Source organism: Coenobita brevimanus, chromosome 53 (assembly GCF_032717465.1).
Source record: "Coenobita brevimanus isolate Jiangsu-jjx chromosome 53, ASM3271746v2, whole genome shotgun sequence".
Classification (NCBI taxonomy): domain Eukaryota; kingdom Metazoa; phylum Arthropoda; class Malacostraca; order Decapoda; family Coenobitidae; genus Coenobita; species Coenobita brevimanus.
The window spans coordinates 41,937,795-41,963,319 of record NC_137006.1 but is presented as its reverse complement, the minus strand read 5'-3'; the positions used below and the strand labels follow the sequence as shown (position 1 = coordinate 41,963,319).

Genomic DNA, 25,525 nt, shown 5'->3' with positions numbered 1-25,525 from the left:
TATCTATCTATTGCCAGATGCCATAATTCCGCAAGGGGTGGCCATTTGACTTTGAGTTATTTGTTTTACGGGGAGGGGCACTAACTCTACACCAACCCACTTGTTGACAGATAGGGAACATGTATGGTTTGGTTATATGGTTACCACCCAGCGTTGTAAATGGTTTCTTGGCTTACAGGAAACCATTTGGCTTGTCACTCAATGTAAAGCCACCTGTAAAAAAAAGCAATAAGAAGTGACAGGAAAGATGGGAGGAATAGGAAGAGAGGAGGGCTGACACAGAAAAAGAATGATAAAGGCTAAGGAAGAAGTATGCAGTACTACATCAAGTGAGTGGATGATGGTCGCCACCATCTACCACCAACTATTGTGTTACATTTGCCATTTTCTGTGCAGTAGTCTTTATCTTTTTTGTATGTAATCTGAAGCAGTTATGACGGTCTACTTTGAACTTACAGCTTTTCATTGGCTTGCCTTTCATATTAATTATAATAAAAGTTCGGCTGTATTAATTTCCAGCCCAATTTTTACTTTTGAAAACCCCGGCAAATGACGTCGTCACCTTTCTGCCTTAAGAACTTCCGTTTTTCAAAGATCGTCCTCTCAGTCAGGTTTTATAATTGTATTGGTTAATCAGTTTCATCTGATTCAGTGTTGAAGTTATGACAGGGCATTTTAAAGATCTATGTCAGAAAATTTACATCGGCGAGGGTCGAAATGTGTTGTTGGCGAACTGTTCAGGGTACGCATCAGACTAGACAATAATGGGGACTATGTTAGCTGACTCGCCTTATTGTCGTCTGTGTGCTACGGAATCTGAAGGAGGATTTACTATTTTCGACCACAGCGAAGAAAAGGCATCCCTAGCCATCCTCATCAATAAGTATTTGCCGATAAAGGTAGGAGGAATGTGAAGCAGTCCACAAACCTTTCATAGTTTCTCAGTTGATCTTTGGATTGGCGAACTTGGTAGTCAAATCAGCCCTTGTGTTTTTATATTCTACTTCACGCTTCACATACATTGACTTTACTTCACAGAGAAATATACTGTGTTGGTTTGGAGTGTGTTTAATTAAACAAGGCTCTTTAATGCTACTAATACATCCTGAAACACGTAAAATGGCGTCAGGTGGTCTGTTGTTGCTGTGAAGTTGCCAGACGAAATAACTAATTAATTTATTTTTGGCTTTCACGGTGTTACCGAAAATAATTGCCTCTGTTATGAGTGTTGCTTTATTATATTTAATATATTTTCAAACGTTTATCAGTACAGCCTGTAAAATTCCTTCCACAGTATTAGTACAAATTTTATGGCAACAATAAGGCGGGGTATTTGAAACCAAATCAGGGCTGGATAAAAAATGCACATGGAATTAATCAAAATATCCAGTAGATGTGCAAGTCATATGTATATATAGGCATATATAAAGTTTACTCTGCAGGTTTTGTGTGTTTCTCTTGTATTTCATCTTCGATATATGCAGAAATTTAATGCTTTTGTGACTTAGTACCAGAATACCAATATAGACTATAATGTCTGAAGAATTAAAGTTAAGGTAAATGTGGGTGCAGATGCCATGAAACTCTTAGCTGCAGTGCTCATCTCAGTGACATAAGCCTGTGGTGAGTTATTCACCTAATATCCTGGGATATAGGGCTACTGCATCATCCAGATTACCACAGATACCTCTCCCACTTGTTACTGTCAGTGGAATGTCTAAACAATAAAATAAGACTAGCTAATAGACTTTGAAAGTGCCATTATTTTTTTTTTAAATCAGAGAAAGAGAGGGAAGGTTGTTAAGTAAAACTTACAGGCACAAAATAAAGAGTAAGAACTATGATGATATGGGATTGAAGCTATACAGATAAAGAATGTGTGTTAATAGGTTATTGATGATGGAGTGCTGCCGGTGCGTATCTGTGAGCGGTGCCATGTGGGTGTTGCTGCCACCGTGGACCTCATTGACCGAATGGTGGAGGGACAACACCGACTACGCTCGCTGCTCCAGGTTGATATTTTGTCTGTATAATCATCCAGTCCTTTGTTGCCCCTTGAATTAATAATGTAGGGGCTTAGGGCTAGGCTCTTTAATTCTGACATTTTAAGGGAAGGTGGACAGTTACTCATCCCTGAGTGGCTTTATGTGACCAATAAGCCCAAACTATCCCTCATATAGGGGAGCGTGGTAGCTCGGTGGTAGGGTGTCAGGCTCGTAATCGTGAGGTTGCAAGTTCACACCCCGCCTGGTGGCTGCTGTACTGGGAGGGGTAGTGCTATCATGTAACCCTAGCAGGGCTATATGATCTGATGAGGTCTAGCTCAGGGACTAATCCCTTTTATAATATCCCTCATATATAATCCCTTATGGGTAACGATTACTTTTTTTTTTTTTTTTTTTTTAATGTGTCCTACCCTGGGCATTCACTTCACGGCCTGCTTCCGAGGCCCAGTATACCTCCCACATACCACTTTGCCCTACTACATACCACAAGGCATCCTGTATTATTGCTAATTAGAATGATAGTCTTTGTTTATCCTTAACCCTGTGAATCCAGTTGGCATCAGCTATGGGTATTTTTAATGTATTCTTGCTGCTATCAGGCAGTTTTGTTTAACAGGAATAGCCTTTTGTGTTTAAGTGGTTTATTGTACAGTAGGTATATCTGACCTGTTTACTATAGTTTGAAACTTGTATCATAATTTTAAGTGTTATCAGGAATTTGCAAGATTAAAATTAACAGGATATCCCCTGACTTGATGTGTTAAAGATAAAGGAGGAAGAGTGCTGGTACTTCCTACTTATTCATTGAGTCTTAAGAAGCAATTGAATGAGGTGGGAAGTAGGAGACCCGACCCTGGGCCCATTCTTTAAATGGCCTCTTCTATTTGTGAAGAACTGTTTCAGGTCACAGATCACACCACAGATCCAGTCAGACAGAGTTCTACTTGGGCCATTGCATCCGGATTCTAGGATCTGTCAGCCATGACTAAGCAGAATCAGTGATCTGCTGTGAACTCACCTCTGGAGTAGGGTTTGAGTTGGATCATAAACAATCATTCTCCTAGCTCCACAAATTATTTTTTTGGCCACTATGACCTCCTTTTATATATACAATGACATCAGGACAAGGAGATGTATAACAAGTACTCAAAAATAGCTTAATTAGATTAGTGGTAGTCAGATAACAGTGTGGAGACCCTGTAACATTATCACATGATGGGGGAATACACCTGTACCTGACTGAACTGAAACCTAACAAATTAATCACACTGTCCTGGCTGAGATTTGATTCAGGTCCTTGCATTTCATAGGCTCGCATGTTACCACTGAGCCAAAGAGAGGATCCCCACTTTGCCACTAAAGTGGACTTTTATACACCCACAACATCACTCTTTTCTCCCCTTGGAGGTTAATTTGGTCAGTTTCGAATACACAGTAGCGTATCTTCGGAGGCCACCATTGGGGACGCTGCAGATCACACTGGACAGCGTATCTCCGGGATGTAAGGACTAAGACGCTGTGTGCTAACCAACAACATCATTGCGCTCAAAGCCTCGCCTCGCATCACACACTGCTGCCAACCAGTGTAATGACCAAACTGAAACTTAACAAATTAATCACATTGTTCTGGCCGGGATTAAGTCTCAGGCCCTTGCGCTTCATAGGCAAGCACTTTACCACTGAGCCAAAGAGAAAATCCCTACTTTGCCTCCAAGCAACGTGGGCTTTTATAGACCTCATTACAATGTTATTCATATATTTTCTCGCACAGCCATATGCCACATCAGTACATCTTCCTCATGGCATACCATGCCTCCTGCTGTCTTCCAACTCACTCACATATACAAGCCTTATTTCACAACTCTTTCTACATCATTGATCATACCATTTAAGAAATCGCACTTCTGTTTTAATAATATGTAACTGCCTTACTTCATTTATCATTTTGACTATCAGTAATGCCAGACAGTTCATTCATTCATTCATTGCCAGACGCCATGTATCCCAAACGGGGTGGCCAAGGGCTTCGAGTTAATTGTTTTACAGGGAGGGGCACTAATCCTCCATCAACCCCACTTGACACGTAGGGAGAACATTATGCCAACAGCATCAGGTGTTCCCAGGCGGTCGCCCATCCAAGTACTAACCAGACCCAACGTTGCTTAACTTCGCTGATCGGACGGGAAGCGGTGTACTCAACGTGGTATGCCAGACAGTTAATTTAGCATAAATAAACCATAGTGTAAAATATCGTCTCAGAACAGTTTTTGCTGAAAAGTCAGGCCACACTAAGTGATTGTAACTCCAAACTGTATCGTGTGTTATTTATTTATATATTTTTCCGCATACAGTCACAAGAACAATTATCTTCCCAGCCCCGTCCGAAGAAAATTTACAACAGGTGAAATACAGTGAAAACCCTATCTTGACGAGTGCGTGTTTTAGATGCTTCATTTTTCCACCATGTATTCGCCAAACATTGGAAAGATACTTGTGTCTGTGCCTGTACAGTACTGGTAAGGGTATTGATTCCCACTCTCACTGATAGGAAATAGGGGTAGGATGATGATAATGGTGACTTATAATGCTGAATAGAGGGTTTAAAGTTGAGACTGAGGAGAGTTGTGATTATGATATGGATGATGTGATAATGCATGTGCTGAAAATGAGTGAAGATGATGAGAGGGAGGATGACTTAATTCAGTGATGATGTTTAACTCAATTTTTTTTTTTTTTTTTTCAGCCAGACAAACCTCCAGATCCATCTCAGGCCTCAGTGCTTATTAACATCCAAGGGAAGTCAGCTGATATACCTATGGATGACCTAGCCAAAGGTATGACTCCTGTGTGTTACGAGGTAACAGAAACACAATCAGCTACGTAAGTCAAACTGCTGTATATGCACTTGTGGTTAGAAGTCAAAGATGCCTTCTTAATTGCCACCAATTTTCCTCACTCTTGGTACAGTAGTGTAAATTGGAGGAAACTGGCAGTTCACTTTGTAGTAGACAGATTTATGTTTTGGTAATTTATTGTGTACTTAACAACAAATAGTTCATTTTGTTTCATTTGTAAAGGTTCCTTCATGTTTGCATGTGTCAGCCTTGATCACCTAATGGTGGCTTTCCATGATGCTCGATCTTTGGCAGCCTACCTTTTCAGTTGCATATCCTTAAGGTCACACTCTGTGACCTCGTCCCAGGTCTTTTTCGGTCTGCCTCTCACAACCCCACCTGCAGCATTCACACTTCTCACTTTCTACACCTAGCTGTAATCCCCCATCCTCCCCACATGCCCAGACCATCTCACTCTACCCCTCCTCATCACAACACCAATACATTTCAGTCCCATCCTTCCACACAACTCTTCCATCTTAAACCTAGCCTCCCTTCAGGCCTCACATTTAAGGATGCGCTGCACAGCTACCTGATCATTGTTATTTCTGTATATTTGTGCCTACAAATATCCCCTTCCTTTACTGCCCAGGTCTCACTACCATACAGCATTAGACTCCTAACACATGCCACAGACAAAGATCCCTGAGAACAGATGGAAAACCCTCTCAATGTCAGAAGCAACAGCTCCCTGAACCTCATCCAGCCACTTCTGACTCAAGCCACATAGGTAGCTCCAGCCCCACCTTGAGCACATAACATGTCTCCCACATAACAAAACTCTTCTACACACTTAAGAGACTCACCAGCAAGAGTAGTCCTTTCATGCCTGATGATCTCCACATGCTCTCCCCTACACACCACACACATAAAATAAGCATTATCTTGCAGTCTACATCTAATACCACTACATATCTTATGCACGCACTTATAACGAACTCTGCACAAGATGGAATTACAGTAGTCCCTCAATTATCCGACTTAATAGAGCCAAAGGCATGTCCAAGTAGTGGCAATGTCTGGATAATGAACAATATCCCTCCTACTATACCCAAACCCTACATATACCCAACCTCCAACTTGTACCGAACCTATTTCTACAGTGCCTCTGCTTATTTTGGCTGTGTTTTCTGGCACATAGACATATTTAGACATCAAAACACACACAGGAATATCAGAACTAATTTATAACACTAAGAAAACCATGCAAAATAACACTGAAAACCAAAAAACACCCCAGCTATACACTACTGTATGTACAGTACCCCTCCTAATTTTGGCATTGTTTTCTGGTCATTCTGCCATATTTAGACATCAAAACACACAGGAATATCCAAAATACAGTAATCACTCCAATATCCGGATCAATAGAGCCATCGGTAGGTTCGGATATTGGTTTTGTCCGGATATTGGGCCCCAGCTTATGGACTTGTACTTACGGACCCTAACACAGAGAAACACCTATACAACTCCCTCCGGACATGCATAGCACCTATTTAACACCCAAATCACACCAATAAGGCACATAAATGACTGAAATAAATGCAATAGACACATAAAATGTGGGTTTAGAAGTATGTTCATACATTAATAAACATTCTGGTACTTATGGACTCTAACCGAACCTAACCTAACCGAACCTAACCGAACTCTGAAAAACACATTCCTACTGCACATGCATGAGGTAAGTTTAGTATGGAAAGAAGTACAGTATGACACTTTCTGGTAAGTATAGTATGGGAAAAAATACAATATGAAACATTCTGGTAAATATAGTATGGAAAATAGTACAACATGAAACATTTTGGCTACTTACAGCAAGTCCCTGGCCACCTCGATGAATAACCGCCTCCTCTCGGACTCTGACAGTAAGAACGATTTCCTGAAGCACTTGCACTACACTCTTCCTGAAGTCTTGCACTGAACTTAGTCACTAACACACAGAAGTCCGGTCTTTTCACAGTGTTCACTTTAGTCCAAATAATGTTCCATTAAATTTAAGTGTTGCACATTAACTTTTCCCAAGTTTTTTAAGTTTCCAAAGCCAAAACAAAGAAGGTTAGTTACGTTAAATTTCTTTTCTACTTAGTCTTTTCTCCCAACTTGAAAACCTTAACACAACACACCGTTTTTTTCACTGCACAACACTCAAAATTCCCGTGTGGTCTAGTGGAGAAGTTCTGTCTGTTTATTCACTGTCAGAGCCCGAGAGTATCACTGGCAGGCGTCCAAGGGGTGCATCGGTGGGTAGTGGTGATGGCGCACCGACTACAGAAGACTCTGAAGACAGCCGCAAACTCACGTCGAGCGGTGACTCCACTGTAGCTGATGTGCTGGGCTGTGGCTCGGAGCATGAGGGCCTGTCTTGGGGAGGCAACGGAGTGGAACCAGGGCTTGGCACAGCGGGGGTCACGGGCCTGAAAAAACTGTCAATCGTTGACTGACGCAAGGACCGACGATTCTGGCGATTGATGATGCGCTGCCGGAAAGCACGCACTTCCTCCACGAGTCCCAAGGGCCCCATCTCCCTGTCGCAGTCCGGGTGTTCCAGGTAGTCTAGGACGAACTCTAGATGTTCCCGGAGTGCGCTCAGCTTGGGGATGGCTGGAGTAGTGTCCTGCTGGGCGGAGTCTGCATCATCATCGCCTTCGTCGTCGGAATCTTCAAGTTCGGGACTGACACCAGCAACCGAAGACGCGATCTTGATATCAGACAACGTCTGATACCCAGGATCGCCCTCGTCGTCGTCCAACCACTCACGAACATCGTCCACATCAACATCGTCGCCGTGCGTACGTAGCCGTGCATGGAAGTCATCCACGTCAAACCCTAGGAAATCGTACTCCACATCTGTTCCGAGAAGCAGACGAGACCAACCATTTTCAAGAGTTTTCACAGGGACTTCCTTCCATGCACTAGCCCAGTTGTACAGCGCTGACTTGATGTTGTAGCGGCGAAGGTTTTCCAAAGTCCGCTTGCCTCGAGTGTCACGTCCTTCCCTGCGCTCGTCCTCGTCCTCGAGAACCACCATCACCTCGTCCAGGAACTTCCGACGGTACAGGCGCTTTGTTGCCACGATCACTCTCTTGGTCCATTGGTTGAATGAGAGCAGTCGTATTAGGGTGGCAGAAACATGCACCTAATACGGCCATTCTCAGCAACCAAGTCCTTGTCGCACGGGTGGGCAGGTGCATTGTCGAGAGAAGGAGAGCCTTTACCTGGTCGCGAGGAATTCCCAGTGTCTTCGTCTGGTAATGTATGACCTCCTTGACGAAGTGATGGTGAAACCAGTCTTTGAAAATCACAGCTGTGAACCATGCTTTCAAAGAATGGTACCATACGACAGGAAGGACATCCATCACCCCACGAAGGCACCGAGGCTGCTTTGCACCGCCAACAATAACGGGCTTAAGCCGGTGCATGCCGTTAGCATTGGCACAACACAAAGCAGATATCCGTTCCTTAGAAAGCTTGCGGCCAGGTACACGCTTCTCCGTCTCATCGGCGAGAGTGTTCGTTGGCACCGAGCGATAGAATAGGCCAGTTTCGTCAGCGTTATAGACTTGACCGAGAGTGAGGCCCTCCCTGTCGATCAAGCCTTTCACCTTGTGCCGAAACTCATCCACTCCATCCTCGTTAGCGTCCAATGCTTCGCCATGTGCTTTACGGTTAGTAAGGCCATGTCACAACTTGAACGCGAAGAGCCAACCCTCGGATGCCTTGAAGTCTAGGGCGTCGTGAAGCCTTGCAAACTTCTCAGCAGCAGCCTTCAGCTCCGTTCCACGTACCATCACACCAGCTGCACGTTGCTGTCGATACCAAATCAACGTGGAGCGGTCGATCTCTGCATACTTGGGAGTAAACATAACCTTCCTCTCCACGTTGCGTTTGCTTCTCAACGAGAAGTCAGCCGTGTACTGCATGAGCTTGTCTCGGGAACGCTTGATATCAAACAAAGTCGACCGGGCCAGGTTGAACTCGCGGAGAATGCGAGAGGAAGACCAACCCGCATCAACCTTCTCCAATATCTCCCGTTTCTTCTCCAGAGTCAACACCACTCTCTTCCTTTTCTCAGGAGGCGGGGCCATCATCACACACACTAAGAGTAGGGCAGAGAGCAGCAGGAGGCCTTGCAGCAAGTACGGCACCACCACAAAAGCGAGCACGTGGGCAGCCATGACGAAGAGCGTAGGTCTTGTCGCGGTGAGAGACAGGCGGGAAGTGGGGAGGATGCAGCGGCGCTCTATCGGACGTCGGAGGAATGACGAACCAAAACAATGCTCTCACGCGGCGCGCGCGGCAAGTTCAAATTACGGACGGCAAAAAATCGATTTTTTTTCCAATTTTTTTGGATTTTCGGACCATTTTGGGAATGTTTGATCCCAGGACGATAAGGTTCGGTTAGTGGGGATGTTCGGTTATTGGGCGTCCGGATATTAGAGGGATTACTGTAATTTTAAACAACAAGAAAACCATGCAAAAAAACTTTGAAAACCAAAAAATTGGCAGTGTTTTCCAGTCATTTTGCAATATTTAGACATCAAAACATAGGAATGTCCAAAATAATTTTAAACACTAAGAAAACCATGCAAAAAACACTGAAAACCAAAAAACACCCTACTTATACACTACTGTATATACAGTACCCTGCCTAATTTTAGAAGAGTTGTCTGGTCATTCTTCCATATTTAGACATCATAAAACACATAGGAATATCCAAAATAATTTTAAACACAAAGAAAACCATGAAAAAAAAAAAAAAAAATGAAAGCCAAAAAATACCCTACCTATACACTGTTGTATGTACAGTACTCCTCCTAAATTTGGCACTGTTTTAAGGTTAGTCGGCCATATTTAGACATCAAAACACACATAGGAATATCCATATTAATGGAAAACACCAAGAAAACAATGCATAAACAAAAAAAATCCACAAAAAACCTGAAAACCGTTCGAAAATCAGTTATCTTTGTGACATGAGTGATAGCTGCTCCCAGGGCACACACACACAAAAAAAAATCCACAGCTAAATATGCCACTGGAAATTGGCTATATTGGTATAAATGGTATATCATCATCTTTGCTGGTGTTTATACTATAAGATAAGCTTATAAAAATGCAGAAAACTGATGAGTAAAACAACAAAATTGCAGTGAGAATAACTGGTGTCTAAGAGTAAAACTTGCCTTCATATAACTTCCCACCATCCTAGTGCAAATTTTTGCCTGCACTTTGTAGGAGTTAAGCATATGTCTAGATGCTGACTTTCATGAGCTTTCTTGTAGATTTCGCGTAATTTTGATACGACCAATAGAACATTTGAATAAATCACCAAAAACTTTAAAAAGTCACGGGTCGATGCTTTCAGCATGAAGGAGAGGAGGGACTGAGGGAGTGAGGGGGGGAGCCGCGAGGCCTGGCTAGCAAGGCAGGGAGCATGGGAGGGTATGGAGGAGGGACGGGAGGAAGGGGGAGAAGCAAGGCTGTGGGCAGGATCTTCACCTTTCTGTCATGAGGCAGACAGGTGCTTTCACCTGATTTGTGGCTTGTGGTCTGTCTTATATGTGTGTTGGTCACTGGGAAAGCTATTGGGAAATACAACTCCAGGTGACCGAGCGACTTTAGGTGTTTGGTGTAGAGGTGGAATGGTGCTTTCCCCTGACTTTTGGTTTGCGGTTTCTGTTAGATGTGCAGTGGCAGTTGGGAAAGGCTAATCCTGGTGGCTGCGCGACTTTGGATGTTTGGTGGGGATGCATATGGACTTTTGACACCGCTCATGGGTTACGGTCGGTATTACTCGGGTGCTGGAGGTTCGTAGGGAGTGATTGGACCAGGCGCGATTTTGACCATTCAGTACAGGGGCAGACGGTCATTTTAGCTCCGATTATGGGTTAGGGCCTATTTCCCGTGCACGACTCAAGTCCCGGGGACACGATACTGAATGTTTGAACATGTTGGCTGGCTGACCGAAGCTCAGGGACTTTTACACCCAGATGAGAGCAAGTAAATTCGGATAATGGTTTAATAGAGCCAAGGTTCAGTATCCAGATAATGAACAGGTAAGGATACTGCATGTCTGGATAAATGAGGGATTACTGTACTTCCCATGCCCTTGTGGCAAATTGCATATGGCCACTCTCTCTATTCTTTAAAAGTACATGTACTGCCACTGACCCTAGATTCCATCACCTTTGTTTATCTGCATTTACTCTCAAGCCCGTCTGCCCCATACCATCTTTCCTCTTCCTAAATCTTTCCTCTGCCTCCCTTTCGTTCTCTGCAATCAGCACCAAATCTTCAGTGCAAAACATCCTCCATGGGAGTCTGTCCCTGAAGTCAAGTGAGAGGGCGTCAAGCACCATGATAAACAATAAGAGGCTCAAGACTGACTCCTGATGCACACCAACATTCACAGAATACTTATTACTCAAATCTGTGTTCACTCTCACTTGGGTGCGAGCTCCCACATGCATAGCCATAACCACTCTAATGAGCCATCCCTCGATCCCAAGCTTTCTCATTGCCCACTTTTCACCACCTCCCTAGGGGCTTTGTTGAAGACTTTCTCCAAGTCAGCAAAAACAAAGTGCAGATCCCTTTTCTTTCCCATATTTTCCTAAAGCTGTTGAACAATGGATATGACATCAGTGGTCTTTTTGCCTGGCATAAACCCAAACTGCATCTCATAAGTATTCACTCTTTTCTCCAGTCACACCTTCTAGAACTCTCTCCATTACTTTCATTATCTGGTCCAGAAGTTTATGCCTCTATAATTTCTCTTTCCAGGGCATCACCCTTCCCTTTGTACACATTTACAATCACATTCTTCAGCCAGTCATATTGGACAGCACACTTATATATAATCATATTTATTAAGATCTACTAGCCCCATTCCTATATACTGTAGTATAAAAAAGGAGTTTATAACAGGGACTTACATATAACGGCAGTGTAGGAATGACTGGAAAACATTATGATTTCTATGTCTTAGGCTTCCAGCCTTCAGTATTGGATGCATGCAAAGTATTTCCGAGCAATTGCCAGTAGCTTATGGGAAAAAATAATTGTGTAAGTTAATTATAGTGTAGTAACACTTAACAATAATGTGAGAACTTGTGACTATGTTCTCTAAGTGATAATTGTTGGGCTAGTTACAAAGCCAGCCCGATAGACCATCCAGTGCCAGTGCTTCTTTCATATGTTATGAATTTACCTCTATGCATCTTTCCCATCAGATTGCCCACCCACACTTTCAGCTTCATGTACACTTCCATTATGCACAATAACAGCATCATTTGGAAAAAGCAGATTTTTTTTTTTTTTTTTTTTTTTTTTTTTTTTTAGGCCAATCCACCTGCTTATTTTAATTCCATTGATCACCTGATATAGTGGCCATAAACTGTTTGCAGTATAGTGTTGCAGAATATACTAAGGACCATCATTCTCATTGGGTTAGGAAGCTGTCTAGCATTTCTTCCTTAGCAGCTCATTTCTTCACATTGCACATTAGTATTTTCTTGTATGTTATACTCATTTGCAAACTGTGTAGGACCATCATTCTCACTGGGTTAGGAAGCTGCCTGGCATTTCTTCCTTAGCAGCTCATTTCTTCACATTGCACATTAGTATTTTCCTGTGTTATACTCATTTGCAAACTATGTCAGTGTTCAACTGATATAAATATCATACCCATATAAGACAAAGTTAATGTTTGGTTTGATTTGAAAAAGGTTTTAATGTGTAGTGTGGAAAAGGTGCAAGGAAGCCTGCTGAGTGAATGAGAATATAGACCTGAGATTAAATACTTATGTGTAGCTAGCTGTTCTTTTGGTGTAACATTGCAGGTCCAGAGGTGTCAAAGGTGTTTGCAGAGAACCATGCTATGAGTGTGGCAGTGGGAGGGCAGCCTGTTAAAAAGAAGCGAGGCAGACCTAGACGAGGAGAAGTGAGTACATTGCTGTTTGTGGCTCATTGGATATTAATTGCATTTTTTTTTTTTTCCTTTCTCTCTCTGGCCCGTCTTTACTCTTTTTTTTAAAACTCTTGTTCTTGGACAGCATTATGATATGCTATGCTTGGAGCAAGCAGACTTGTGACAGAGAGAGCTGACCAGTTCCAGAGGGAGGAGATCAGTGGAACTGGGTTTGTACATTGGGAGAGATGATTTGTGTGTGTGTGTGTGTGTGTGTGTGTGTGTGTGTGTGTGTGTGTGTGTGTGTGTGTGTGCATGCTCCCGTGCATGTGTGCGTGCATGCATATGTGCGTGTTCATTTGTTTTCAGGTATTTACTGATGATGTAAGGCTGTGTCTGAATAGTATTCTGTACTGTATGTGGTAGAATCCAAAAGTTTAAATGTTTGAATGATGAGTCACCAAGGACACTTTTAATGGCTCTCACTCTTGACTTGTGTCAAGAGTGAGAGCAGTGGAAATGAGTTATTTAAGAGGAGCCTGTGGAGTCACATGGAAAGACAGGCTGACGAATGAGGATATAAAGGAGCATTGTGGTGTGGATGTGGATGTGATAGGAAGCGTTATGAGGAACACACTGAGGTGGTTGGCCATGTGGAGAGGATGGAAGATGAGAGACTGACGAAGAGAGTGTATGTGAGTGAGGTGGAGGGGGGAAGAGGGAGAGGGAGGCTGAGGATGAGATGGAGGGATGGGGTGGAGAGGTATATGAGAGAGGGGTGTGTGAGTTGGGAGCAGGGCATTGAAATGGCGGGGGACAGGGCAACGTGGAGGTGATTTGTTTGTGGCCATCCCAAACGAGATTGAGGCGTCTGGCAATAGACAGATAGATAGATCTGCTATTTTACTTTGTTTTGTTATCCATTTCTTCTCCTTTAGCATAATTATCTCATGGTAATAGTGACAGCCTATCTCCTATTACCCACTTAAGCCCTTCAGTATGTTGACAGATTGATTTATCACCAAAACATATTATTCAGCTTTAAATATACTTTCTGGAATGTAGAGCTTAGATACAGACTTCATAAAACCAAGTATCACCCCTAAACTGGAAATAATGGTCTGAAAACAGTCATTAAATGAATAGACAGTGTTTGGTTGAATATTGCGAAGGTTTTCTTTCTTATTTGGAGAATTTTGTTGCAGTGTATAGCTGTACAGTATGGGATTGGTTTACAACAAAAATTTTAGTGCAGGATATACATTCTTTGAGTTTGATAAAGGATTATTTATTTACCTGGTATATATTTTTTTCAAAGAAAAAATCAAAGGCTAGACAAAGACAGGCATCATTTATGATCCTTTTTGGTTTAATTTATGTTTTCCATGCAGCGTAGGTCATATGAGTTCACCTTATAGCATTCCACGTTCTTCTGTTCTGTTTCACCTCTCTTATGATACCTGAAAACCTAATGTTAACACATACCACCTCATTCCTTGTCTTCCTTGGTCTGCCTTTCTGGCACCTCTTTACTTCTACCTCTCACCCAACTCCTGTGGACCTTAACATTGAAGCCTTTCCTTAACTTTTTAAATATATACTTCCCACTGCCAGCTGTCATCTCATTTTTTCTGATGCTAGCAACAGTAATGGTGATGATTATTGTGACAGCAACAACAACGATGATGATTATGACAACAATAATGATAGTGGTGATGATGATAATGATGGTGATAATGATGATGACAAATAACAATGAAGATGAGAGTGATGAAGATGATGGCTTTGAGAACTGAGAACAATTTATTTTTTACTTTATTTTATTTTTTTTTCCAGAGGCCCCCAAAACCAGTAGTGAAGGAGGAAATGGCAGGCCTGGAGACAGAGGAGACCAGAGATGGTCCTCGGAGGTCTAGCAGGAAGGCTAGTCTCCCCTCAAGGTATTATAATGCATCTCAGAACTAAAAGTACTCGTAGCTGGAGGTCAGTCAGTGAAAAAATTAGATTTACTGGCATCACATCTTTCATAGGATCAATGCTTAAATACATCATCAGCAGTACAGTTAATCATATTTCATTTTTACTATCCATGACTTCCCCTTCCTTCATTCTTTAGCTCTTTCATTTTCTGTACCATTTGTTTTTACTATCCATTTTTCTTTGTGTTATCATCTGCTCTTTTCTCTCCCTCCTTTTGTTTCATTATATTCCCATGTATGTTCCCTTCTTCTCTCTCTCTCTCATTCTGTTCTATCTTGTTACTTTCCATTCTTTATTTATCCACATTTAACCACTTAACTCATGAGATGTATTTTTATGTTGCAGTCATGATATCTCCAGATGATTTTATTCAGCTTAGGAGAGACATTTACTGTTTATAGAGAGGTTAGGTTTAGTCTTCAGTAACCCCAAAAGTAAGCGAGGCCTGTAAAATTGTCTGGAAGTAGCAGCTTAATAACATACGTCATCTAATTCAAGGTTTAATCATCTCGTGACTCTCCCTACCAGAACCCCTTCTCATGCTCATCTCATCTTTTCCTTCCCCCACTTTTTTTTTTCCTTCTTTTTCTTCCATTTTTTCCCTCCTTTCTTTTTCTTTTATACACGTCCTTAACCCCTTAACCGCGGGGCGTCACTTTCGTGATGCTTGGGAGCAAGGGATCATACCGCGGGGCGTCGCTTTTGTGATTCTGTGTTATTTTGAATTCACCCGGGCTTCCAAGTGGGGGCTTGTATCATCTATCAGTACTGCCAATGTCCAACACTAGTCAGCACTCCTAATCTCATCTGTACTCCCATCCATTGTTGACAATTTAGCCATTTCTCCCCATTCTTGACTCCCCTCCCTACCCCCCCTCCATTACCCTATCCTCTCGCCTGCCCAGCCGTGCTACGCTAAGTAAATCTTCCCTGGAATTTTTCACTGATTTCATCCATTGAAATAAGCCCTATGTCCTATTCTTATACCAAATAATATATACAAGAAAGAAATAAGGTAAGTGAGAGTGCCAAACACCTGGAATTGGCTAATTATCACCTGACAACACCTCACGTGCACTCGTTCGCTAATTTTCGCTGTTTTTTCCCCCTTGAAATATGCCCTATAATCTATTTTTGAAATAAATATACATGTAAGGAGGGAAGGGAGAAGCCTAAGTGATATTTACATTCACCTGGAACTACCTAATTTATAATGTATTGTCTAGATTTCCTGCCAATCATATCAGTGCTAAACAAAGATGTTTCAAGATCTAACATTGGTAGCTCTGAATACATATCTCCCAAGTAGGCCTCTAATCTATTTTCGAAATAAATATACATGTAAGGAGGGAGGGGAGAAGCCTAAGTGATATTTACATTCACCTGGAACTACCTAATTTATAATGTATTGTCTAGATTTCCTGCCAATCATATCAGTGCTAAACAAAGATGTTTCAAGATCTAACATTGGTAGCTCTGAATATATATCTCCCAAGTAGGCCTCTAATCTATTTTCGAAATAAATATACATGTAAGGAGGGAAGGGAGAAGCCTAAGTGATATTTACATTCACCTGGAACTACCAAATTTATAATGTATTGTCTAGATTTCCTGCCAGTCATATCAGTGCTAGACTTAGCTGTTTCAGGAAGTAATATTGGTAACTCTGAATAACCCCTTAGCAGGCCTCCAGCTGGCCCTCCGTTATCAGGTTACTCTCAACTTCCGAAGCGAGAGTACGTATGTTTCTTCTTGCTGACTTCAAGGCTTTTTTTCACCCCCATGCAAATGGCCCTGTGACCTTTACCCCCTACTAAAACTCGTGTGGAAAGAGGTAAAGGGCTGACAATTGATAAAAGAGTGACTACGATCTTTCTATTGAGTAAAACAGTGCAAGTGGAATTGTAAATAATGTGTAAATAATGTGTAAACAGCGAGTGAAAGTAATGAATGTACATATACGTGAACAATGGAAAATAGTTTTATAAGTTATTTCAAGTGACAGTGCACAACACAGTGTAAATAAAATAGAAATGTAAATAACGTAAATAAAATAGAGAACGTAAATAGAAATGTAAATGAGTAGTATTATAAGAATACGAGTATATACCCTAGGAGTAATGAAAGTGAAAGTTTCACTCTAGCATGTCTGAATGCTATGAGTTATGAGAGTGAAGATGAAAGTGACATTCACTCTCAATGCCAGTATACAGGACGAGAAAGTGAATGCTACGTATTTTACTGAAAGAAATTGAATCCCTACAGTGACAATAAACTAATACTACTGAAGGAAACTTATGAATAAAGACTGTAGATATATATAAGTGTTATATAGTAATAGAAATATAAAGTGTGAGGGGTTTTATGAATAATAAATGACAGACTACTAAGAGTGAACTAGTGCCAGTGCGACGATCAGACGCGCTCGTAATTTCCATTGCTTTCACAGTTTTTTTTTTTTTTTTACTATGGATCCCAAACTACTTGAAAATTGTAGAATAGTGTTTATAGTGTTTGTATCTGGCTGTGGTAATCATATTACGGGTTGTCGGGAAGTGTAAAGTGGAGACTTCATTACCCTACTTCAGAGGTCTCCACAAGTCCTACGGTAACTGACGAAGGCTCAACAATCATTCCAGGAGAAAGCTGAAGGTATGTGCCATAAGCATATATAATTTTATTATTCTATTTTGGCAAATATTTTTTGAGATGTAGCTGTTAATGTTTTACTTTCTCCACAGGTACCGAGATACAATTGCAGGGCGGGAGTTTGAGAAGCTGCTGAGTGAGTCTGGAGTTGTCAAGGAGGAACTGGAGATGGAGGAACAAGGCGAGGATGACATGAGAGATCTGGACTATAAACACCACTATATCACCAAGGAAGAGGCGTCTGACCTGGATCCACTTAGGGATGATGGGGCCAGCATAGTTATTGCCCCAGATGCTCCTGAGGCCCCGTCAGACATGCCAGTTTCAGTCAACATTGAGGTTAACTTCCAGGAGGGTGAGTGTGAAGGAGGAAATGAGGAGGAGAGAAGTGGGGTGAGTGTAAAGGAAGGAGAAAGGAGGAGGGAAGTGGGGTAAGCAGGAACGAGGGGAGAGGCATGATGCATCAGGCTATCCCATATGTTAAGTGAGATTAAATGTACAGTAATTTAAGTGTGGTTATACTACTGTTTGCAGACATGTTAAGCGATCTTTTGGGGGGAGGGGCAGAAGAGGTGACTCTCATAAGTTGGCAGTTCGCCCAAGTTGGCAAGGCCTCAGCTCCTATTATGCCGACTTAGGGAGGTCTTACTTTATATTCGCGTAGTTTTGTTTATACATAAATAAATGAATGCAAAAGTGTTTTCCCTTACAACTTATTGATCGACGTTAAATATGAATACAACTGCAAAGTGTTCCAGAACAAGTGATCATACAGAAGAAGAGGTAGAGAAATACGCATGAAAAATACTTCATGGTTAGTGATGAGTATTGTACAGATAAATACCATTACCTTGAGTTAACAGAGATAAAAGATAAATGGTAGTGTTTTATAAATTCTGGAAAAATAGGATGCCTGAAGCAAGTTTGTTAGCCTATACTACAATGCCTTTGTCAGAAACATGTCTAAACCATGAGAATTAAGACAAGGATAGCCATATAAATACTTTTCCTTAAAGTTTAGATTTTTCAAAAGTTCAAATATTTTTTGGACACAAGCACTTCAAGTTTTAGAGGCTGCATTGTAGTTAAGCACATACGAGGGTAGTACAAAGCAAACATTCAAATCTGAAATGCTTGATTCCAAAGGCTTTATGGAAAACAATACAGTAGTTAGGAAAGCAGTATTATAGTGGTAACTATGGGAAGGTCATGTACGAAATAGCCTGCTGTAACATGAACATTAACCATTTGGTGTTTATGGTTGTGGTGCAAATTCATGCACTCTTGTGCATCTGTACACAGTTCAACTGCTCGTTACCTTTTGATGCTGATTGCATCGAATGAAATGGCCCCTGTTTTTTTTGGTTATGGAATGATTTTGCGTCCATTTCTGGGTGAGAACAAAGCACTACTTGCATCCCCATGTATCCCTCCACCACGCTCAACCCACTCCACACCCAGCATTGCCCCACTGCCCTAGTCAGTGTGCTATGAGCCTTGCTTGGGTGTAAGATAATTTCCTTTCATGCCCTGTAAAATCGGCCCTAATTGACCTACAGTACTTCTTTATACACCAAAATGTAGCCAAATAAATTCCCTATAACATTTTCTCAGTAACATTTACCATAATAATTATATTTCTACAAGAAAAAACTGAAAACAACTGAAGTAAAAAAAATAAATTAAGGAATAATTTACATTCGGCTGATCTTTTTTTCCAACACCATAAGCAAGTACATTTATTCAGGATTACAGTGAAAAAAAAGTACGATTATCGAAGCATAAATAAGGGTGTAAGGATAAATTGATATGAACTATTGAGTGTGCGGGAATAGCATGGTGATGGGGGGGGGGGGCTCAGTGTGTGACCTTGGGCACCCAGGACTGTGTCTTAAGTACTCACTCGCGGTTGGAAGCAGCTTGCGTCGATTGGAAACGAGAGAGTTAAGTGGAGTGAAATATTTATGGTATATCATCTGTTATACTAGTCCACAAAAAATTTTGTCTTCAAAATGCATTGACTATGCAAGGACAGATGATATTGATACCCTCCTATTCCATGAAAAATTATATTGGAGAGTGGAGGTTTTTGGAAATGGGATGTTGAGATTTAGGAGGTTTTACTGTATACCAACCTATTTCCCTGACAGCATATACTTGATTGAAAAAACTCTACTCACCTCTGTGAGATTAAGAACCTTTGCACGCAAGCAAAGGAAAATGTGAAAAATTCTGTTTGGATGATGACATTTAATTAAATTTGAACACATACGTTGGATTGACATTGCATCAGAGTGAATAAGGCTTCCACATGCAAGCATGTCAAAAGCCTTTTAAAATTAAGCATTATGAATAAACTGCATATTGTTAAAACAATGTTGATGCATTTGTATTAATTCTCTTTCTCCTTCACTAGATGGTAATATAACCTTACGTGGGATGGAGGAACTAGGAGAGAACAAAGAAAAATTTGCAAACCGGGCCATCAGTTCTATACAGGTATTGTACTATGAAGATTTATATATACATATATTCATACACTTTTAGCAAAGTTTACAAGAATTGTGAGCAACATCATAATTTTGTGCCATTTTCAGTTTTTTGGATACTCTACCTAGGGTTAAACTTTCATGATTTATTTTTAAACACTGTTTCTCCTCTGGATAAGTTTGGGAGAGTGTGTAAGAAACGGAATCTAAAGGTGAATGTAGGGAAGAGTAAAGTGATGGTCTTTGAGAGAGGTGAAGTCAGTGAATGTACAGCGAGGTTGGATGGTGAGGAATTGGAAAATGTGAGTACGTTTAAGTACTTGGGTAGTGTGATGAGTAAGGATGGAGGTTTGGAGGGTGAAGTGCTTGAAATGGTACAGCAGGGAAGAAAGGTTGCTTGTTCCTTGAAATCAGTGATAAGAAACAGGGAGGTCAGCATGGAAGTGAAAAAGTTACTGGAAGAAAGGTTGCTGGTTCCTTGAAAGCAGTGATAAGAAACAGGGAAGTGAGCATGGAAGTGAAAAAGTTACTACATGATGGTTTTGTGATACTAACTCTAACGTATGGAAGTGAAGCTTGGATGTTGTTGGAAAGACACAAGTCAAGAGTGAGAGCAGTGGAGATGAGTTATTCAAGAGGAGCCTGTGGAGTCACATGGAGAGACACGCTGACGAATGAGGATATAAAGGAGCATTGTGGTGTGGATGTGGATGTGATAGGAAGCGTTATGAGGAACACACTGAGGTGGTTTGGCCATGTGGAGAGGATGGAGGGTGAAAGACTGACGAAGAGAGTGTATGTGAGTGAGGTGGAGGGGGAACGAGGGAGGGGGAGGCCGAGGATGAGATGGAGGGATGGAGTGGAGAGGTATATGAGAGAGGGGGGTGAGTTGGGAGCAGGGCAGTGAAATGGCGGGGGACAGGGCGACTTGGAGGCGATTTGTTTGTGGCCACCCCAAACGGGATTGAGGCGTCTGGCAATAGATAGATAGATAGTTTCTCCTCTGAATGCATGTGTGCATGTGCGCGCATGCGTGAGTGGGTGGGGGTGTGCATGCGTGGATGCGTGTGTGTGTGTGTGGGGGGGGTTATATAATACCTAAAGTAACTGGCTTGATTGACTTCTTGTGTATACACATCTGGTGCTACATTAGGCCTCAGCTGACTGGTTAGTTGACTGATTTCTTTTATGTATGTATCTGTTGCTATACAGTATAGGGCTTGAGCCAACTAGTTGATTAATTGATTTGTTTTGTGTGTCTGTTGTATGGAGGAATGTATCCATTTGTTTTGTGGGGTGTATGACCAGGGCTTAGAACCCCTTTTTAACTTGATAGTCACATGATTGACTCTGTCAGATAGGTGAATGTGAATTTACATGTGGAAAAAGTTGTATACTCACCAACAAAAGTTTCGTCACTTCCGCTTCTCTGTCCATGGGCTTTGAAAATAAGTTTCATAGTTCTGCAGCAGCTGACAGCTTTTGTTTTATTTGACCACAGATCTGTGTCATAAGTGTCATTTGTGTCAGATTCAAGACACTAATTTTAAAGCTCATGGGGAGGAAGGCAGGAGAGGTAATAGGAGTTTAGTTGATGATAGTACCTGTCAGGTGGAGCCAGGATTGTAAGGGTTTGAGTAGTTAGTGAAATGGAGTGTATCCTGTGTAGTTGGGCAAACTTAGATTAGTATCTCATTCTGTCAAGATTTTTCTTGCTGCCTGGACAATACCACCCTACTCTAGGGTGGGAAAGGAGCTTTGGATGAAAACTTGTTACTACAGTATGCCTAAGGTGACTGGTTGATTGACTGACTTGTTTCTTACACAGATAACAACAGTGGGTGAGCCAGTAAACATGCCCCCTAAGGCATCATTCAGTGAGCCCACACTCTTCAGGAAGAAACGCGGAGCCAAAAAGAAGGCAAAGTGGCTGTGTGACTTATGTGGCAAGGGCTTCCTACACAAGGGGAGATACCTGCTTCACAAGTAACTGAAATTAGTTTTGAGAATGACATTTGATTAGATTTCCTGCTTCATATTCTTCTTTTCATGTCAAACCATACTCACCCTGTTGCAGCATAAATTAGGAAATATGGATAGGATCAGGGACTGGAATGAAAAATACTACCCAATTTTCCCTGGCTGTCATAAAAGGTTTAGAATTTTAATGATATCTACAACACTTCTACATTATTGCAAGTAGCCTCATACCTGTAGTGGCACAGGAAGTGAAGAGATTTCATCTTTGACCTTTTTCTCAAGTGTCCCCAGTGAGTCTAGTGAACTTGCTCTGGATTTTCTCCCCTTCCCATTGAGACCATTTTACCCTGATGCGGATCTCACCACCATACATTAATTTGAGAAATTGGTGAGACATGATGTTGTAGGTGCTTCAGAAGATCGTTTTGTTTCATTTAGTTTTTAACCCCATAACTGCTACATTCCTTCAGAAAAGAGCTATCGACTGACTGTGTTGTTACTTTAAAAATCCCCAATTCTATTTCATAAGTTGCGGCCTGTTTGAATGAAGAGCAAAGGTGCTACAGTTTGTATGGGACAGATGCAAAAATATATACCTGCCAGTGAAAGTGATACGAGGAAAAGAAAAAAGTGCCAAACAAGCAACCACACCACGCTTGAAACGACCATCCCCAACTTGTTACACTCTCAAAGTATCCAGGGCTTCTGTCTGGTCCTGGTGAAAGTGGCAAGGAATATAGTGAATTTGGTGATACTGATGATCCAGAAGAAAGACTGAATGATGAGATGAAGATCTGGCTTGTGATCTTCCTAGTGCTGGTGAGGAGAATGAGGTGGAGGAAGTAACCACCGCCATGACATGCACCACTACCGTGATCTTGGTTGAATCTTCCTCACACCACCAGTGCGGCGAAGAGACAGAGGTTGAAGGGAGCCAGTAAGAGGAAGAGAATAATGAGACGAAAAGCCTTTGACTCCACCCTGTTGAGAACAGCTGTGCATGGTGAACCTCCCCACACATGAGAGTTGTACCCTACACAGGGGTGAATAAAACCCATGTATAAAGTCAACAACTGTGCAGGGGTAAAGAAGGTACGAAGTCGGCTTAGCACACCCAATCTCTTGGAAGCACATTTTACAAGAGAGGTAATGTGTTCTTTCCAAGATAAATCCTGAGAGAATGAAACCCCAAGTACATTTAAAGTTGATGCAAGATTGAGCTGGCTATTGTTAAAAATTAATGGGTTCTCTTGTGGAAGATTTTGTCAGGTTGATAGAAGTAAGAACTGAATTTTGGATGCATTAAAAACAACAAGGTTATTTTACCCCAATCAAAGATATGAAACAAGTCAGACATTACGTGTGCCATTGCCTCATCCCTTGTTTACTGAAGTAACTGCTAAAATGGATGCTGCAGGAAGCAAATGAAGAGGTGAAGGGTGGAATCATCAGCGTATGAGTGGATAGGGTTAGATGTACAGCTTAGAGAGTCATTGATGAATAAAAGGAAGAGAGTTGGGGATAGGACAGAGTCCTGAGGAACACCACTATTGATAGCTCTAGGAGAAGAATGGTGGCCATCTACAACAGCAGCTATACTGTAGAACGACCAGAAAGGAAGCAAGAGATGAAGGCACAGATAGAAGGATAGAAGCCGTAAGGGGGTAGTTTAGAAACTTAAAGATTTATGCCAGACTTGATCAAAAGCCTTTGAGGTGTCAGGTGCAGTGGCAAAGCTTTCTCCATAGTCCTGAAAGGAGGATGACCAGGAGTCTGAAAGGTAGGTGAGAAGATCACCAGTGGAGAGTCCCTGGCAGAACCCATACTGATGATCAGAAAGGAAGCTGTGATTGGAAAGATGCTTTAAAATTTATTTTTGTTAAGAATAGACTCAAAAACTTTTGAAATACATGATGTTAAAGCAGTTGGGTGATAGTTAGAGGGCTGTTGAGTTTAGCATTATTTACTATCGGTGACTAGTTTTCACTGTTCAGTATAACATTATTATATATTATAATGTCTGTGGAAGATGTGCAGATTGGCCTGGGAGGAAGGTAGAGTCCCGGAGGATTGGAAGTCAGGTATAATTATTCCCTTGTACAAAGGAAAAGGGGAAAAAGAAGTGTGTGGTAATCATAGGGGCATTTGTCTTCTTAGTATAATAGGAAAAGTGTATGGTAGGATACTTATAGACAGAGTTAGAGAAAGAACAGAGAAATTAGTTGGAGAAGAACAGGGAGGCTTTAGGAAGGGAAGAGGTTGTGTAGATCAGATATTCATTCTTAGATCTTTAGTGGAAAAGTTTCTAGAGAAGGGAAAGAAGTTGTATGCGGCTTTCATGGATTTGGAGAAAGCATATGACAGGGTGGATAGACAAGGATTGTGGAAAGTGTTAAGAATATATGGAGTAGATGGGAAGTTGTTGAATGCTGTGAAGAGTATGTACGATGGTGCGAAGGCTGCAGTGCGTGTGGATGGTGAACTAAGTGAATTTTTCTCTTTGAAAGTTGGTTTGAAACAGGGATGTGTCATGTCTCCATGGTTGTTCAATCTGTACATGGATGGGGTAATAAAAGAGGTACAAGGTAGGGTAGTGGATGTTGGAGTGGCCCTGGTGAGAGAGGATAGTGTTTGGAAACTCCCTGTACTGTTGTTTGCAGATGATACTGTGTTGTTGAGTGAAGACGAAGGGGAGCTGCAAGGCTTGGTGGATGAGTTTGGGAGAGTGTGTAAGAAACGGAACCTAAAGGTGAATGTAGGGAAGAGTAAAGTGATGGTCTTTGAGAGAGGTGAAGTCAGTGAATATACAGCGAGGTTGGATGGTGAGGAATTGGAAAATGTGAGTACGTTTAAGTATTTGGGTAGTGTGATGAGTAAGGATGGAGGTTTGGAGGGTGAAGTGCTTGAAAGGGTACAGCAGGGAAGAAAGGTTGCTGGTTCCTTGAAAGCAGTGATAAGAAACAGGGAAGTGAGCATGGAAGTAAAAAAGTTATTACATGACAGTATTTTGATACCAACTCTAACATACGGAACTGAAGCTTGGACATTGTTGGAAGGACACAAGTCAAGAGTGAGAGCAGTGGAAATGAGTTATTTAAGAGGAGCCTGTGGAGTCACGTGGAGAGACAGGCTGACGAATGAGGATATAAAGGAGCGTTGTGGTGTGGATGTGGATGTGATAGGAAGCGTTGTGAGGAACACACTGAGGTGGTTTGGCCATGTGGAGAGGATGGAGGGTGAAAGACTGACGAAGAGAGTGTATATGAGTAAGGTGGAGGGTGGAAGAGGGAGGGGGAGACCGAGGATGAGATGGAGGGATGGGGTGGAGAGGTATATGAGAGAGGGGGGTGTGAGTTGGGAGCAGGGCAGTGAAATGGCGGGGGACAGGGCGACTTGGAGGCGATTTGTTTGTGGCCACCCCAAACGGGATTGAGGCGTCTGGCAATAGATAGATAGATAGATAGATAATGTCTGTAAAATATTGATACTGAAGTGCTAAGTGACACATACACCAAAGTGATGCGTATAGTAGTAGTACTAGTAGTTGTTCCCTAGGCAGTCTGGCCGAACAGCCCCGATCCCCTTAGGAAGGCCATGGCCGAGACCGGGCTTTCC

General features: G+C 41.9%; 2 protein-coding genes and 1 pseudogene across 3 annotated transcripts in view; 1 reads left to right on the top strand and 2 right to left on the bottom strand.

Annotated features, from left to right (window-relative positions):
• Positions 1–25,525, bottom strand: part of LOC145400670 (putative protein MSS51 homolog, mitochondrial) — a 498,420-nt gene that overhangs the window by 121,818 nt on the left and 351,077 nt on the right. The window lies entirely within an intron of this gene.
• The window catches only part of LOC145400668 (uncharacterized), a 58,511-nt gene continuing 33,750 nt past the window's right edge, over positions 765–25,525 (top strand). Inside the window, exons 1-8 of the mRNA XM_080273102.1 lie at positions 765–899; positions 1,890–2,012; positions 4,750–4,840; positions 12,745–12,845; positions 14,649–14,752; positions 17,534–17,796; positions 19,858–19,940; positions 21,759–21,916. Coding sequence (XP_080129228.1) covers positions 765–899; positions 1,890–2,012; positions 4,750–4,840; positions 12,745–12,845; positions 14,649–14,752; positions 17,534–17,796; positions 19,858–19,940; positions 21,759–21,916 — 1,058 coding nt within the window. The remainder of the gene's footprint in view (positions 900–1,889; positions 2,013–4,749; positions 4,841–12,744; positions 12,846–14,648; positions 14,753–17,533; positions 17,797–19,857; positions 19,941–21,758; positions 21,917–25,525) is intronic.
• Positions 4,105–4,223, bottom strand: LOC145400908 (5S ribosomal RNA; annotated as a pseudogene).